This window comes from Erpetoichthys calabaricus, chromosome 12, assembly GCF_900747795.2.
Source record: "Erpetoichthys calabaricus chromosome 12, fErpCal1.3, whole genome shotgun sequence".
NCBI lineage: Eukaryota > Metazoa > Chordata > Cladistia > Polypteriformes > Polypteridae > Erpetoichthys > Erpetoichthys calabaricus.
In genome coordinates this window covers 54,611,370-54,628,478 of record NC_041405.2, presented here as the reverse complement: position 1 = coordinate 54,628,478, position 17,109 = coordinate 54,611,370, and the positions used below count along the sequence as shown (strand labels likewise).

The window sequence follows — 17,109 nt, the reverse complement described above, 5'->3', positions numbered from 1 at the left end:
GATTAATTGAGAGAGAAAGAAAGAAAGAAAAAAAAAACACAAAGCAGGACATATAGTTACAGGTTCTACAGCCATATTAAAATAGTAGAAACAAATATCTGTGAGATTAAAGCTAAAACCCAGTGTAAATTGTAGGAAGCTAAATTTAATAGAAATGACAAAATGAAAATGAACATGGAAAGTAAAAGAAAAAAGTAAATTGATGGATGTGATTAATTTTAGCTTAAACTGTTTAATTTTTAAAACTGATTTCCTCATTCACTCAAAAATATTTCTCTTATTTAATAAACTAAACATAATTTAAACAAAATACAAAAAAGACAGCTACTGAAAGAAGTTATTTATTTGGACCAAGCTAGGCAAATGAATAAAATAAACAAGATTTGCTGCACGGGCTTAAATATTCCAGACTCAGATGAACAACAATGTTACTGCGTCAAAACAGAAACCTTTAAAATAATTTTAGTCTTTTATAAAGACCACATGAAAATTTAAGTGTATTTATTAGTTTACTTTTGGTACCTGCGAGACAATGCAGTTCAGAACAATGCAAATGGAAATGGGAACAAAGGAAATGTTTTTTGAGAACTGCTAGCAGGCGATAATAATGTTAAATTAATACAATTTTAAATACTTTCAAAGCAATTAATATGATTAAACACAATTGTTCTTTTCATTTTCTGGACCACTCTATGTTGTCGCTGTTTTGCTTCTGGTAAATCTGATTGTGACCATATTATTCAAGTATGATTCTGTTTGCACAATCTGTGGCATACGCTTTATAAATTGATGCTCAGCACAGTCATTTTTTTTTAAGGTTACTTGCATCAACAAAGGCATCAAAATGAATAAACTGAAGCAATTATTAGTTCATAATGTACATTTCTAAAGAAAATGATTACTAGTTAATCTGTCATTATTATTGTTATTGCTATTTTTCAACCTGCATAACTCTAGTACAGGTCATGGACACACAATCCCATGTTTCAGTGAAGCCTAGATATAAAAAATGCATGATAGTCAAAGGAAAAAAAAATGTATGTGTTTTTTCTGTACTTCTACAGTAGTTATCAATAATTATGTTGTTGAATAGGTAAACACAGCACAAAAAACTTTGTAAATGTTTTGACAGAAATGTTGACAGACGCTATTATACATTATTAAAGAATAATGTGGAATATACTGTATGTTATGTCTTTCTGCTATGCCCAAAAATACATACTGCCCAACAAAAATGTATCTTTGTAAGGAAAACAATATTCAGCTTTTTTCCAACAGCTGTGGGACAGGTAATTACTTAAAACTAGTACAGCCTAAACAAAAGAACACTTCAATGAGAAACTAAGTGCAAATTCCAAATACCTTTGGATAAATCACAAAATGTTGGGGTGTAGTGTGGTAATCACTGAAATATGCCAGGAGGAGGGGAATATAAAAAAAAAATTCTAAAATAAAACTGAAAAATTAGGTACTGTGTATTTTTTTAAACATTTAGTGAGGCAGCAAAATGAAAATTCTTGGCTAAAACCAAATTTCAGAAAAACAATGGTCGGAATACCTTTTCTCCCTTTCATTTTTGTAATTGAAGTTAGTCTTTTCAAAGAGTTTATATTTTAATACTAAACTGAAAATACAGAATGAATATGGACAGTAACCAAATGCAGTATTTTAAAAAACAAATGGCAACTTATAGTATACAAAGTCTATCAACCAATGTACATTTTCCCTTCATGCTGACAAATAGAAAAAAACAAACAAAAAAAAACAGCATAAAGACACTAGTTGAAGCAGTACCAAGAGCATGAATAACTTATTTTGGATAGAATGACTGCACTTTCAGTTTGCTAATTTGTAAATCTGAAGATTGCTCAGCCATTAAAACTTTTTTCTGGAACAAACTACTCAGCCATGTAGTTAAATCAGAAACCCTGACAACCTGTAAGTATCTTCTGAGTTATTGGGACAGCTTAGCTATTAGCTAAACAAACAAGCTGGATGGACTGAATGTTCTCCTCTTATTTACCACATCTTATGTTCTTATATCCTAAATTGCTTGTGCACTTCCAATTATTTGTAAATGAAATTCCAAACAGAGAAACCTGTCCTGACCTCATTTAAAAAGATTCAGCATATTGGGACTCGCAAGATTACAAATATTGTTTTTACAGCAGTTCTGAAATAAAAGTGACACTAATGAAATAGCAACAATTCAAAGAAAAAAAATCTTAAAAGTGTGTATCCAGAAAACCAAACACGGGGGTTGGCGAGTGAAGCAAGCAGGGGGCTGGTATATACGGACTGGTATACAGTAATCCCTCGCTATATCGCGCTTCGCCTTTCGCGGCTTCACTCCATCGTGGATTTTATATGTAAGCATATTCAAATATATATCGCGGATTTTTTGCTGGTTCGCGGATTTCTGCGGACAATGGATCTTTTAATTTCTTGTACATGCTTCCTCAGTTGGTTTGCCCAGTTGATTTCATACAAGGGACGCTATTGGCAGATGGCTGAGAAGCTACCCAACTTACTTTTCTCCCTCTCTTGCGCCGAGTTTCTCTGATCCTGACGTAGGGGGATTGAGCAGGGGAGCTGTTCGCAAACCTAGACGATACGGACGCTCGTCTAAAAATGCTGAAAGATTATCTTCACGTTGCTACCTTCTGTGCAAGCTGCTTCCTGCATATACTACATATGTATTGTAGTCCGGTCTCTTGTTGTTTATGTATGACGTCGTTTGTTGGCATGCGTTTTTTTTTAAGAAGTGCGTGGAATGTGCTATATAGTCTGTACGTTGATTTCAGATGCGAGTTGTAGGTGAATGCTTCTATCGTAGTATCTGCCGTTTTCCGAAACACAAATCGCTTTCTGTAATATGTTGGGTTTGATGTGTGACCCTTTGAGGACTCCGTAGTCTGTTCCGTTTAACTGTGATGTGGGGGTGTGAGTCCTCTTTTTCAGTACCATCTCGGGCTTGATTTGTGAAGTTTTGTGGACTCCTTAGACTGTCCCGTTTCACTGTTAGGCGGGGATAATCTGAATCAAATTGTTGTCTGTATGTGTGGGGTTTTTGTATGATCTTGAGTGTTCGCTTTTGGTCGCTCTTCCGTTTTTGAGCCTCAATCTTGGGCTCGATGGATGACCGTGTGTGGAGTCCGTAGTCTGTCCCGTTTCACTTTGGGGTGTGTGTCTGACTCCTCGTTTGTGTGTGATATGGGCGCGTTGCCTGATTTCATATTTCTGTTAGTGGAGGGGTGCTTTGTGTCTCATGTCTTATTTATGTTAGTGTGTGAAATCCGTAGTCTGTCCCGTTTCGTGTGCCATGGGCTTTGTGTGGCGCTTGCGTGTGACTCCTTGTTTTTGTGTGCTAGGGGCGCGTTGCCTCAGTATTTATTTCTGTTAGTGGAGGGGGGCTTTGTGTGTCGTTGGTCTGAATCCTCCTTTTTGTGTACGTCCCGTTTCGTCTGCTATGTCTGTAGTCTGTCCCGTTTCGTGTGCAATGGGCTTTGTGTGGCGCTCGTGTCTGACTCCTTTTTTTTTTGTGTGCTAGGGGCGCGTTGCCTCATTATTTATTTCTGTTAGTGGAGGGGGGCTTTGTGTGTCGTTGGTCTGAATCCTCCTTTTTGTGTACGTCCCGTTTCGTCTGCTATGTCCGTAGTCTGTCCCGTTTCGTGTGCAATGGGCTTTGTGTGGCGCTCGTGTCTGACTCCTTTTTTTTTTGTGTGCTAGGGGCGCGTTGCCTCATTTTTTATTTCTGTTAGTGGAGGGGGGCTTTGCGTGTCGTGGGTCTGAATCCTCTTTTCTGTGTGTGTCCCGTTTCGTGTGCTATGGGCTTCGTGTGGCACCTGCGTCTGACTCCTTTTTTTTGTGTGCTTTATGGGCGCGGCGCATCATTTCTTATTTTCCGGTGCTTGGAGGGGGGCTTTGTGTGGCGCCTGCGCACTACGTCTTTTGCGTCCACGGCCCATGTCCCTGCGTCCATCCGGTTTACCATTCTCGTTTAGTAATATGGATACTCAATACAGTATAAAAATAAAAATTCTAGAAGTACGGAGTAGAATTTCACATTAGATGATATCACATAATATGATTTGGATTTGTTTTAAGTCCTGGAGACCTCATTCATCAAGCTACCTCCCCTATTTTGCCATTCCACATCTGAAATAGCACTAATCCCATGAAAGGACCCCACATTCCCACGTCCCCATTCATCAGGGATGACTTTACCTTAGACAGGCAATCTACAATTTAAAGAGATTGTTATTTTCTTGTGAATTGTTACATATGCATTATTTTCACTTTTACTTTAAAAACTTTTGTAAAAACAATACTTGCGTGGTAACATCTCTTTCTTCCCAGATGTATAATACTGTTCGTGTTGTGAAGGGTGCTGTGGCTGAACATACGCTAAGGATATGCCTTTGGATCATTTGCTGTCTTTTTGCTGCTTGCTAGCTGCCTCTTCTGCCTGTCGCATGTCGTTGTTTTAAGAGCTGTGAACACATGATGCTTGCCTGCCAAAAGCAATCCAACAACTGCTAGCTTAGAGGTCTGTTGACTTGTTTTAAATGATGGCTCACTGCCTGGTCTCGCGTGACGTTGTAAAAGCAATACCTGTCTTTTATTACTGGCCCCGGGCGTGGTTGAATTCTTTCTTGCAGGATGTATAACGCTGCTCGCGTTCGGTTGGGGTAGCTGCTGTCGCGCTGCCCTTCGATCTTTTTAAAGCCTTTACAGCCGCTGTCCTTTGTCCCTGGGCCGTAGCAAAATCTCTTGGCACCAAGTCTCATGTTTACGGTCCCTGCGAGACGCACCGTGGCAAGTCTCCTTGGTCTCGCGGGTCTTTAAAATGTCTTTCGAGATTATCACGTATTGTAGCCTTGCATTTGCTTTCCATTCAAGGATTTTCTTTTATATATAGAGAGACTACTTCAAACTAGAATGTGGTATGAGACAAGGATGCCTTCTGTCACCACTGCTATTTGCGATTACCATTGAGCAATAAGTTGTTCACTTTCAAAATGCATCTGAGATAAAGGGGAATATCAGGGAAGAACTTGAACAGAAAATACCACTATATGCAGACAATATGGCATACATATTAGATCCACCAATCTGTGCCTGCAATTCTAATAGCACTAGTAGAATTTCAAGAGATATCTGGAGTCAGAATTAATTTGAATAAAAGTGTGCCTTTTCTAGTGAACTCTATAGCACACAACACCTTCCCTTTTATCATCGTAGATCAGTTTAAATACCAAGGGGTAAACATCAAAAGTAAATATACAGGTGCTGGTCATAAAATTAGAATATCATGACAAAGTTGATTTATTTCAGTAATTCCATTCAAAAAGTGAAACTTGTATATTAGATTCATTCATTACACACAGACTGATGTATTTCAAATGTTTATTTCTTTTAATGTTGATGATTATAACTGACAACTAATGAAAGTCCCAAATTCAGTATCTCGGAAAATTAGAATATCAATTAAGACCAATGCAAAAAAAGGATTTTTTAGAAATGTTGGCCAACTGAAAGGTATGAACATGAAAAGTATGAGCATGTACAGCACTCAATATTTAGTTGGGGCTCCTTTGGCCTGGATTACTGCAGCAATGCAGCGAGGCATGGAGTCGATCAGTCTGTGGCACTGCTCAGGTGTTATGAGAGCCCATGTTGCTCTGATAGTGGCCTTCAGCTCTTCTGAATTGTTGGGTCTGGCGTATTGCATCTTCCTCTTCACAATACCCCATAGATTTTCTATGGGGTTAAGGTCAGGCGAGTTTGCTGGCCAATCAAGAACAGGGATACCATGGTCCTTAAACCAGGTACTGGTAGCTTTGGCACTGTGTGCAGGTGCCACATCCTGTTGGAAAATGAAATCTGCATCTCCATAAAGTTCGTCAGCAGCAGGAAGCATGAAGTGCTCTAAAACTTCCTGGTAGACGGCTGCGTTGACCTTGGACCTCAGAAAACACAATGGACCAACACCAGCAGATGACATGGCACCCCAAACCATCACTGACTGTGGAAACTTTACACTGGACCTCACACAACGTGGATTCTGTGCCTCTCCTCTCTTCCTCCAGACTCTGGGACCTTGATTTCCAAAGGAAATGCAAAATTTACTTTCATCAGAGAACATAACTTTGGACCACTCCGCAGCAGTCCAGTCCTTTTTGTCTTTAGCCCAGGCGAGACGCATCTGACGCTGTCTCTTGTTCAAGAGTGGCTTGATACAAGGAATGCGACAGCTGAAACCCATGTCTTGCATACGTCTGTGCGTGGTGGTTCTTGAAGCACTGACTCCAGCTGCAGTGCACTCTTTGTGAATCTCCCCCACATTTTTGAATGGGTTTTGTTTCACAATCCTCTCCAGGGTGCGGTTATCCCTATTGCTTGTACACTTTTTTCTACCATATCTTGTCCTTCCCTTCGCCTCTCTATTAATGTGCTTGGACACAGAGCTCTGTGAACAGCCAGCCTCTTTAGCAATGACCTTTTGTGTCTTGCCCTCCTTGTGCAAGGTGTCAATGGTCGTCTTTTGGACAACTGACTTTTTTCTACCACATCTTGTCCTTCCCTTCGCCTCTCTATTAATGTGTTTGGACACAGAGCTCTGTGAACAGCCAGCCTCTTTAGCAATGACCTTTTGTGTCTTGCCCTCCTTGTGCAAGGTGTCAATGGTCGTCTTTTGGACAACTGTCAAGTCAGCATTCTTCCCCATGATTGTGTAGCCTACAGAACTAAACTGAGAGACCATTTAAAGGCTTTTGCAGGTGTTTTGAGTTAATTAGCTGATTAGAGTGTGGCACCAGGTGTCTTCAATATTGAACCTTTTCACAATATTCTAATTTTCTGAGATACTGAATTTGGGACTTTCATTAGTTGTCAGTTATAATCATCAACTTTAAAAGAAATAAACATTTGAAATACATCAGTCTGTGTGTAATGAATGAATCTAATATACAAGTTTCACTTTTTGAATGGAATTACTGAAATAAATCAACTTTGTCATGATATTCTAATTTTATGACCAGCACCTGTATGGCTCTTTTTCACCACACGTTTGCTGTCTGCATGCGCAAAACTTAAACAAGATGTGCATAGATGGTCTACATTCCGTCTCACTTTAGCAGGGAGAATTAACACTGTCAAGATGAATATGCTTACTTATCCCGATACACATTAACAAATCATTTAAGAAATTAGATTTAATCATAACCTAATTTATTTGGAATTCAATAACGGCAACCCAACAACGATCTAACTTTCTAGCTATAAAAACCTGAATATTGACACAAATAGATAAATACACAAAAGCTTGGCAGTACTTCTTTATATTCCTTGCTATGTACATATCCCAGTAAATACAAGTTATCGTCAATATACTAACAACTCAATTGTCCTTCATTCACTCGGAATATGGAACCAATATATGAAGCACTTCAAGATAGAGAAGCTTTTATCTGTGGCACCTCTACACAATAACCACCTTTTTCCACCCTCTCAAACTTGCATAGTTTTTATTGTTTGGAAAACATACGGGATTAAATCATTTAAAGATTTGTATATTGATAATGTCTTTGCATCCTACGAACAATTACACCCTAAATTTAGCTTCCTATCAACACAATTCTTCGACTATTTCCAAATTAGAAACTTTGCTAAACAAAATCTGCCCAATTTCTCACCTTCCACCTATTTCTATTCCAGAAGAAATATTGATCAGTCTTGATGACTCAGACAGAAGATCCCAGAGTACAGTGGGAAAATGATCCCTTACTCAACATTTCAGAAAAGGAAATAGAAGGCAGCCATGCACAGAATTCACTCTAGCTCCATATGCACAAAGCATACAATCATTCAACTTAAAATCTTTTATCGAGCACATCTATCTCATTTAAAACTGTACAAAATTTTTCCAGGGCAAGATCCAACCTGCTGAACATTGCAATCAAGCTCTAGCCACATTAGGCCATATGTTTTGGGCGTGCACTAAATTAACATCATTATGGACTAAAATCTTTAAATGCCTATTAGGCAGACTTGGTGTCACAATCACTTCAAAGCCATTATCAGCGGTGTTTGGTATACTCCCAGATGAGAAAAAAAGTGAAGAAGGACAAACTGTAATTGCCTTTTCTTCAGTATTAGCACGGAGACTTAACTTGCTCAACTGGAAAAATCCTAGTCCACCTCTTTAAAGTCAGTGGGTAACTGAGTTTATATAATAATACCCCCTTACGGGCCCTACGCACTAGTCATTTCCAAGATCTGCTGCTTGCAACAAATCATGTTTTGTTTTTGGATAAATACGAATATCAACTCTGTCTTTGATATCTCCGTCTTTCAAAACTATTATTGCTGACAATTCGTCACATGTTGGTGTATTATATATGTGACCATGATCTTTTGGATTCATATAGAAATCCAAGAAAACTTCTTGGCCGTGTTTTCCAGATAAATTTCATGTAAAGTGCGATAATTTTGGATGTATGGATTTGTATCCATTATTTGCTGTCAAATTTCTAATACATCCGATCGTTTAACATTTTCGATTCTTTGCTGCATCGCTTCTCCATGATCATAAATATAAACCTGACCTAATTGTGGTTTCTTTGAAATTAAACTTGTAGTAGCTCTGTCATATCACCTATGTCCATATATTTGATCTCTTTTCGCTGTTCTGTTATTTCACCGAGTAATAATTTCCGTTTGTTTGCGCTAATGCGATCTTTACTATCAGTATTTTTGAGACTTTAGAATTTTAGTACAGTCATCCCTCACCTATCGCGGGGGTTACGTTCCAGAGACCCCCGCGATAGGTGAAAATCCGGGAAGTAGCGACCTATATTTATTTTATTATTTATACATATTTTAAGGCTTTATAAACCCTTCCCACACTCTTATAAACCTTTCTCACTCTCTTGTTAACCTTTCCCACACTCTTATAAACACTACCTATACTCTTAAACACTTTCTACATTCTTAAACACCGCAGACCAACACTGCACACTGCGATCAGACGTCGATGTGTCTGCACTCGCTTTGTGAAGGGGGGCAGCTGAACTCACGCTGAGCAGAAATGGACTTTGTGTTGCTTCTGCCAAAATGCCTGCTTGTCACTCTGCGTGTTCGGAAGGAGGAGGAGGAGTGGAGGTGTGTGAGGGCTGAACGCACGTTCGCTCAAACCCCCCCTTCCCCGGAGGCGCAGTACGCTCCTGCCACTTCGCATTGTCAAGGGGGTGGGGAGCTGAATGAACGCTAAGAAGTGGACTTTGTGCTGGCTTTGTGCTGCTTGTCGCTCTGCGTGTCAAAAATTTAAAAGCTTGTACAGCACCTATTTTCCTGTCTCACTGTCTTGTCTTGCGTGAGGTTAAAATGTTTTATAATAGTGAGATGTTACTCATATCCTTAGCCCAACATCCACATATCATATGTGTTAACAAAGTGTGTTTTATAAGTTTACATGTGTTTAAAGCATGTGGGATGGGTATTTTAAGGCTTAAACTATAAAATGTTTATTTATATGGTCTTTCTATATCGCGAATTTTCTCCTGTTGCTGATGGGTCTGGAACATAACTTCCGCGATAGGCGGGCAATCACTTGTATTTAAAAACCCGCGAAGTCGTGAATCCGTGAAAAGTGAACCGCGAAGTAGCGAGGGATTACTGTACTTTCATAATCTCGAAACCTGCTCTGCATGTGTATCACGCAAACATTTTTGCAACATTCTACTTTGTCTTCTTCTCTTTGTCTTTTCTTCTTTTACTGATTGTCTTTTATTTCCGCCCCCGTTTGGACCGGTTAGGTTTTCAATTCATTTCTTCGCACAAAGTCTCGTCTTGCGGGATGTGAAATTCTCTCTCTGAAAATGTCTCATCTCATCTTTCTGAAAAAAAGTGTCATCCCAAGATTTTTATATAATAGAGAGATTTGAAATTGGAAAAAAACTAATTTTCACTTAGAGGATCTGTTCAAAACATTTTTAAAACCTGGCAGGATCTAATCAATAACATTTTAGAATAAGTTTTTATATTGGGGAAAATGATTCTCTTCCATCTTTTCTACTCTTAAAAGTTTTACTCTAGGTGCTGGCCTTGCTCTCTTTCTCTTGGGTGTGGGTTGAATGGAGTTTACTTTTGTTAAGTTTGACTTGTTTGTATGGAATGTTACTTGCTTTTAATAAATTCAATAAAAAATAATTTAAAATCTAGTTTTTTTATTATTTGGCCAAATATGCAAAATGTTTGCTGTTTTTAGACATTTTCAGTGGCTGAAAATTCAACAAATACCTTGTATGTATCCTTTATTTTGGCTTTGTGAAGGGTCTTAATGAATCTTGAATATTATAGGTAATGTTAATGGAAACATTTTGTAAAAATAAATAAATAAAATAAAAATTAAGAGCTTGGTAACTTGTGTAAAAATAATGTTGTGCCAGAAACTAGATACCCTTCATTGAAAAAAATGCTATAAATTATCTCTTTTAATTTAATTTACACACAATCAAGACAAGGAAGGGGTAATCTTTCATAACTCAGGCTAATCTTTCTTTAGTTTCTATAAACCTGTTAGATTACCAATAACTTCTAGAGAAACTCACTACTGCAAATAAAGTCAGACTTGTGCACAGCTAATTCAACCATTGAATCTGAGATACTAATATACTGAGATAAATTAAAGCCTAAAGTCGGTGGAAAGCATACACAAACAAATAAATAAAGGCACATATATAAACCAATCAAATGCTCTGCACAAGCAGCTTCAACAAAAAAAAAAAAAATATTACATAAAGGTTCAGATTTTATGTTTTGCTAGTGGAAAAATCACAGAAAAATAATGCAATAAATATTTCACCTATGGGTTTTAGATTTATTTCTTCTGTTAGCAACAATAATATTTGAACAAATCACTGCTGTATTATGCCACAAATGTTTTTTTAGCTTATTTTTCTAATTCCTCCTTTAATATCTTCTGTGTATAGTATACTATCTAGCAATAATAAAGGCACAGACAGTATCTTCATACTTTATCTACTGATGTACTCATTTGAAGATACTGGTAATCTCAGGCAGTTTTGACAAGGAACACATTCAATAATAATTTAACATAATGAATGGAAATCAGCTATGGATAAAATATACTGCTCAACAATGAATAAAACCGTGTCTAATTCCTAATTGTAGATCATACACATTTATCTTGACTTAGATTATTCAAAATACAGTAATATCTCCTCCATCGCGGGGGTTGCGTTCCAGAGCCACCCGCGAAATAAGAAATTCCGCGAAGTAGAAACCATATGTTTATATGGTTATTTTTATATTGTCATGCTTGGGTCACAGATTTGCGCAGAAACACAGGAGGTTGTAGAGAGACAGGAACGTTATTCAAACACTGCAAACAAACATTTGTCTCTTTTTCAAAAGTTTAAACTGTGCTCCATGACAAGACAGAGATGACAGTTCTGTCTCACAATTAAAAGAATGCAAACATATCTTCCTCTTCAAAGGAGTGCGTGTCAGGAGCACAGAATGTCACATACAGTGGTGTGAAAAACTATTTGCCCCCTTCCTGATTTCTTATTCGTTTGCATGTTTGTCACACAAAATGTTTCTGATCATCAAACACATTTAACCATTAGTCAAATATAACACAAGTAAACACAAAATGCAGTTTTTAAATGATGGTTTTTATTATTTAGGGAGAAAAAAAATCCAACCCTACATGGCCCTGTGTGAAAAAGTAATTGCCCCCTTGTTAAAAAAATAACCTAACTGTGGTGTATCACACCTGAGTTCAATTTCCGTAGCCACCCCCAGGCCTGATTACTGCCACACCTGTTTCAATCACTTAAATAGGAGCTGCCTGACACAGAGAAGTAGACCAAAAGCACCTCAAAAGCTAGACATCATGCCAAGATCCAAAGAAATTCAGGAACAAATGAGAACAGAAGTAATTGAGATCTATCAGTCTGGTAAAGGTTATAAAGCCATTTCTAAAGCTTTGGGACTCCAGCGAACCACAGTGAGAGCCATTATCCACAAATGGCAAAAACATGGAACAGTGGTGAACCTTCCCAGGAGTGGCCGGCCGACCAAAATTACCCCAAGAGCGCAGAGACGACTCATCCGAGAGGTCACAAAAGACCCCAGGACAACGTCTAAAGAACTGCAGGCCTCACTTGCCTCAATTAAGGTCAGTGTTCACGACTCCACCATAAGAAAGAGACTGGGCAAAAACGGCCTGCATGGCAGATTTCCAAGACGCAAACCACTGTTAAGCAAAAAGAACATTAGGGCTCGTCTCAATTTTGCTAAGAAACATCTCAATGATTGCCAAGACTTTTGGGAAAATACCTTGTGGACTGATGAGACAAAAGTTGAACTTTTTGGAAGGCAAATGTCCCGTTACATCTGGCGTAAAAGGAACACGGCATTTCAGAAAAAGAACATCATACCAACAGTAAAATATGGTGGTGGTAGTGTGATGGTCTGGGGTTGTTTTGCTGCTTCAGGACCTGGAAGGCTTGCTGTGATAGATGGAACCATGAATTCTACTGTCTACCAAAAAATCCTGAAGGAGAATGTCCGGCCATCTGTTCGTCAACTCAAGCTGAAGCGATCTTGGGTGCTGCAACAGGACAATGACCCAAAACACACTAGCACATCCACCTCTGAATGGCTGAAGAAAAACAAAATGAAGACTTTGGAGTGGCCTAGTCAAAGTCCTGACCTGAATCCAATTGAGATGCTATGGCATGACCTTAAAAAGGCGGTTCATGCTAGAAAACCCTCAAATAAAGCTGAATTACAACAATTTTGCAAAGATGAGTGGGCCAAAATTCCTCCAGAGCGCTGTAACAGACTCATTGCAAGTTATCGCAAACGCTTCATTGCAGTTATTGCTGCTAAGGGTGGCCCAACCAGTTATTAGGTTCAGGGGGCAATTACTTTTTCACACAGGGCCATGTAGGTTTGGATTTTTTTTTCTCCCTAAATAATAAAAACCACCATTTACAAACTGCATTTTGTGTTTACTTGTGTTATATTTGACTAATGGTTAAATGTGTTTGATGATCAGAAACATTTTGTGTGACAAACATGCAAAAGAATAAGAAATCAGGAAGGGGGCAAATAGTTTTTCACACCACTGTAGATAGAGAAAACAATCTCTAGCAAACAAATCAATAGGGCTGTTTGGCTTTTAAGTATGCGAAGCACCGCGGCACAAAGCTGTTGAAGGCGGCAGCTCACACCCCCTCCGTCAGGAGCAGAAAAAGAGAAAGAGAGAGAGAGAGAGAGAGAGAGAGAGAGAGAGAGAGAGAGACAGAGTTTGTTTTTCAGTCAAAAATCAATACGTGCCCTTCGAGCTTTTAAGTATGCGAAGCACAGTGCAGCATGTCGTTTCAGGAAGCAGCTGCACAAAAGATAGCAACGTGAAAATAATCTTTCAGCATTTTTAGACGAGCGTCCGTATCGTCTAGGTGTGCGAACAGCCCCCCTGCTCAATCCCCATACGTCAGGATCAGAGAAAGTCTGCGCAAGAGAGAGATAGAGAAAAGTAGCAATCTAGCTTCTCAGCCATCTGCCAATAGCGTCCCTTGTATGAAATCAACTGGGCAAACCAACTGAGGAAGCATGTACCAGAAATTAAAAGACCCATTGTCCACAGAAATCTGCGAACCAGCAAAAAATCCGCGATATATATTTAAATATGCTTACATATAAAATCCGCGATGGAGTGAAGCCGCGACAGGCGAAGCGCGATATAGCGAGGGATCACTGTAGTACCAGGATTATGACTCCAACTGTGAAATTTAGCATTATGCATCTTTCTTCTTGGTTCACATGCTCTAAGAATGTTTAAGGCAAAACTTTACTTGAAAAAAATTTTCTCATATCTTTTAAATTGTTTAAGGCACACAATCTCTGAACCACTAACAGCACTACCTGGAATGATATCCACTTTATAAGATACATGCAACTAATAGCAATCTGGTCCACATTTACCATCAGACATGCCCAAAAATCATTATGGTATGGATCCATAAACTAATTAAGCAAATGGAATGCTGTCCCATAATAATTTCAATGTGTTGTAAAATGTCTGCAAAAATCTAGAAAAGTTATGTCCGTCTCCATCTATGCCATTCAATAACAATTTCACTTTGATCAAAGTACCACAACAAAATGGACTGAGAGTTAACACTTTACACCCATGGAACTGTTGTGTGTGAATAGCAGGGCTGCTATTCCTGATACCCTCATGACATTCAAGCTGGCACTATCATGCTGTATTCAAAACCAATTAAATCATTAGTTATGCCATTCTCCTGAATTACATACAAAAAAAAGACACTGGTATTGTATCTCCTTACCACTTTTAAATACTACTGATACTGACTGAGCAATGACATAGAAAGGACTGTTACATTCAATAAAGTGCCCAACGAGTGCATAAAGATTTAAGTATGCCTGAATGAGATTTTTTTTGACACATAAATGCTGACCAGTAGTGTTTCTGCCAAAATTGAAATCTAAACAATTAACTAAAATTGCCATGAGTGTAACAAATGACAAAAAATGAACCAGCTGGACCTCAGTATACCTCTATTCAACATCCTAAACCCCCTCATCTAAGAATTAAGAACACCAAGAAAATTCTGCTTGGTAACAAAACAAAAATATTTAAACATACGCCTAGCTAAATACATACAAATAGGCCTAGGTATTTTAAACACTGATTTTGTCAAAGAGTAGTGCTTTTAGAGGATAAAACTTACATAATTTATACAATTACATTTCCAGAGACCCACCTGATTTATACTTGTTTGCAGTTGTGCCGAAGAGGTCATTGCAGTAGAAGTTGACACTCCTGTTCGTGCAGTAACTGGTTTAGACAATGTTGTAGCACTCCCACTTCCAGCACTTGTGCTTCCTGTTGACCTCTGTGAAGGGGCAGGTGAGGAGTTTGAACATTTCTGACTAAGTGATGATGAAGGAGACGAATGAGTGGGATTTGTGTTTGATTGTGAAGTAATGTTAGCAGTAGTATGAGACCGAATGGAACAAATGCTGTTCAGGCCATCACTGAAGGCTTGTGATTTGTGCTGCAAAGGGCTTGCTCCTGCAGTATGAATAGCAGGGCTCTGAGAGGATTTTGAAGCCCCAGAGACAGAAAAATGGGGTCGAAAAGCACTAGAAATACTTACTGAGTGACTGCTAGATTTAGGGTGATACGCATTTAAGCACTGGGGACTTGTAGAGTTACTAGAATTAGGTCTAGATTGACCAACGAGGGAAGGGGAAGTACTGGGAGAAGGCGATGTATTACAAAAGGAGGATTGCAAAGTTTTTTCAGGTGTACTATTTGTACTGTTTACATTACTACTACTCAAAGAAGGGGGTCTTGCTATTGGGGTAGCTTGCAAGGCATTGCTGAGTTTTACTATGGGATTGCTGGGTGACTTACTGATGGTAACTTGCAATGGAGTTATAAAATTGGCAGTCTGTGATTTTACCGTTGCATGGGATAATTGCTGGGGGGATGAGGTGGAGTGGTGCTTGCTCTGATGGGGTGAACGTGAATTGGAACTCTGCAACTGTATCTTTCCAGTAGAAGGGGGTGGAGTTGCTGTGGAGTGAGAGTGAGAATGATGTTTATTTGAACTATGTGAGTTTGGATGAAGCTTGCCTACCTGCACTGTAGGAGAGACAGTTGTACTACTTGGATGCAGCTTACTTTGAGATAGGTTATTAATGCTGCTGCTACCATGAGGCTGCAGTTTTATACCCTGTGCTCCTAGTGGTGATACAGTACTTGAATGTGTGCTCTGTACAAGCTTTGGTGAAGACGACATCTGTAGCTGTTTTGCATGAGAACTAGACTGTGGTACAGATCCAATTCCAGACTGCAGCTTAGATGAGCCATGTATATGCACCTGTGAAGGACTATTGCTAATGCTACTAACATTTGAAAAGTTTGAGTGTGGTTTAGTTCCTTCTGAACTAACTGGCACTTTGGAGGACTGAGAAGAAAGTCTTGGTAAGCTAGCAGCTTGAACTGTGTGAACAAGTGATGTTTTTCCAGTCTGAGCATTAGCAGATATTACACCTGAATTAGCTACATCTGCTCCCACTGCCTTCTGCTTGCTAGAAGACCCCATAGGACTCTCTCCATTTTTACTAATAATATTTGTGTGGAGTCCGGTAAGAAAATTTCTACCAGAACCTGTATTTATATCTTTTTTTTGGCTGTCTTGTGAATCGGAGTGGGTTTTAACGGATGTGTGACTGTGGCCTAAAGGCAGCTTACTTGTGATACTTGACAACTTCTCATCTCTACACTGAATATTGCTACTCATATTCCTTTGAGGTTTTGGAGTTGTAGGAGGGCTATCACTGACCAAACACTTAGCAGCATTGCTGAGTTGGGCCAATGCTTCTGAAATGGAATCAAAACTGGGATTGGGTGTTTCTTCATCAAGAGAGGAGTCCAAGTAAATGGTTTCTGGGGGTGAGTTGCATTTAAAAGGAGTGCTGGTGGTTGGCACCATTTGGCGTGAAGACAAAGAAGAGGCCACTGGATCCTCTTCTGAGGGGCGTACTGCTGAAGGGGTGCGTTGTGAGCCAACAGATCCTGTTGAGATGTTTAGACATCCATCTTTGGGGCTAGATTCCTACAAAAAAACAACAACAAATTAACTTTTAGTATAACAGAGTATAGTTGATTAGTTCTGACCATGCTTTGCTTTCAGCACCAACAAAGAAAATGGTACATAAATATAATTACTATATTACTTAGGTTTAGTTTATGTAGTTTAAGATTTTGATTACATCTTGCCTGAAGAAGGGGCCTGAGTTGCCTCGAAAGCTTGCATATTGTAATCTTTTTAGTTAGCCAATAAAAGGTGTCATTTTGCTTGGCTTTTCTGTAGTTTAAGAAAAATTCATAAAACTCCGCACAAAGCTTATAAGCTATAAAGTAAATTTTAAATTATTTATAACATTGAACTATATTTTAAAATGTGTAACGTGAACTAAAATTTCACTATATGTAAAAATTCCTCTCTCATTTCAAACTTGAAATCTGTAAAT

At 38.7% G+C, this 17,109-nt stretch overlaps 1 protein-coding gene across 5 annotated transcripts in view; it reads right to left on the bottom strand.

The window, feature by feature from the left end:
• The window catches only part of ubn2a (ubinuclein 2a), a 115,375-nt gene that overhangs the window by 14,106 nt on the left and 84,160 nt on the right, over positions 1-17,109 (bottom strand). For all 5 annotated transcript variants that reach the window (XM_051934494.1, XM_028815565.2, XM_028815567.2 and 2 more), the window contains one exon: positions 14,829-16,691. In XM_051934494.1, coding sequence (XP_051790454.1) covers positions 14,829-16,691 — 1,863 coding nt within the window. The remainder of the gene's footprint in view (positions 1-14,828; positions 16,692-17,109) is intronic.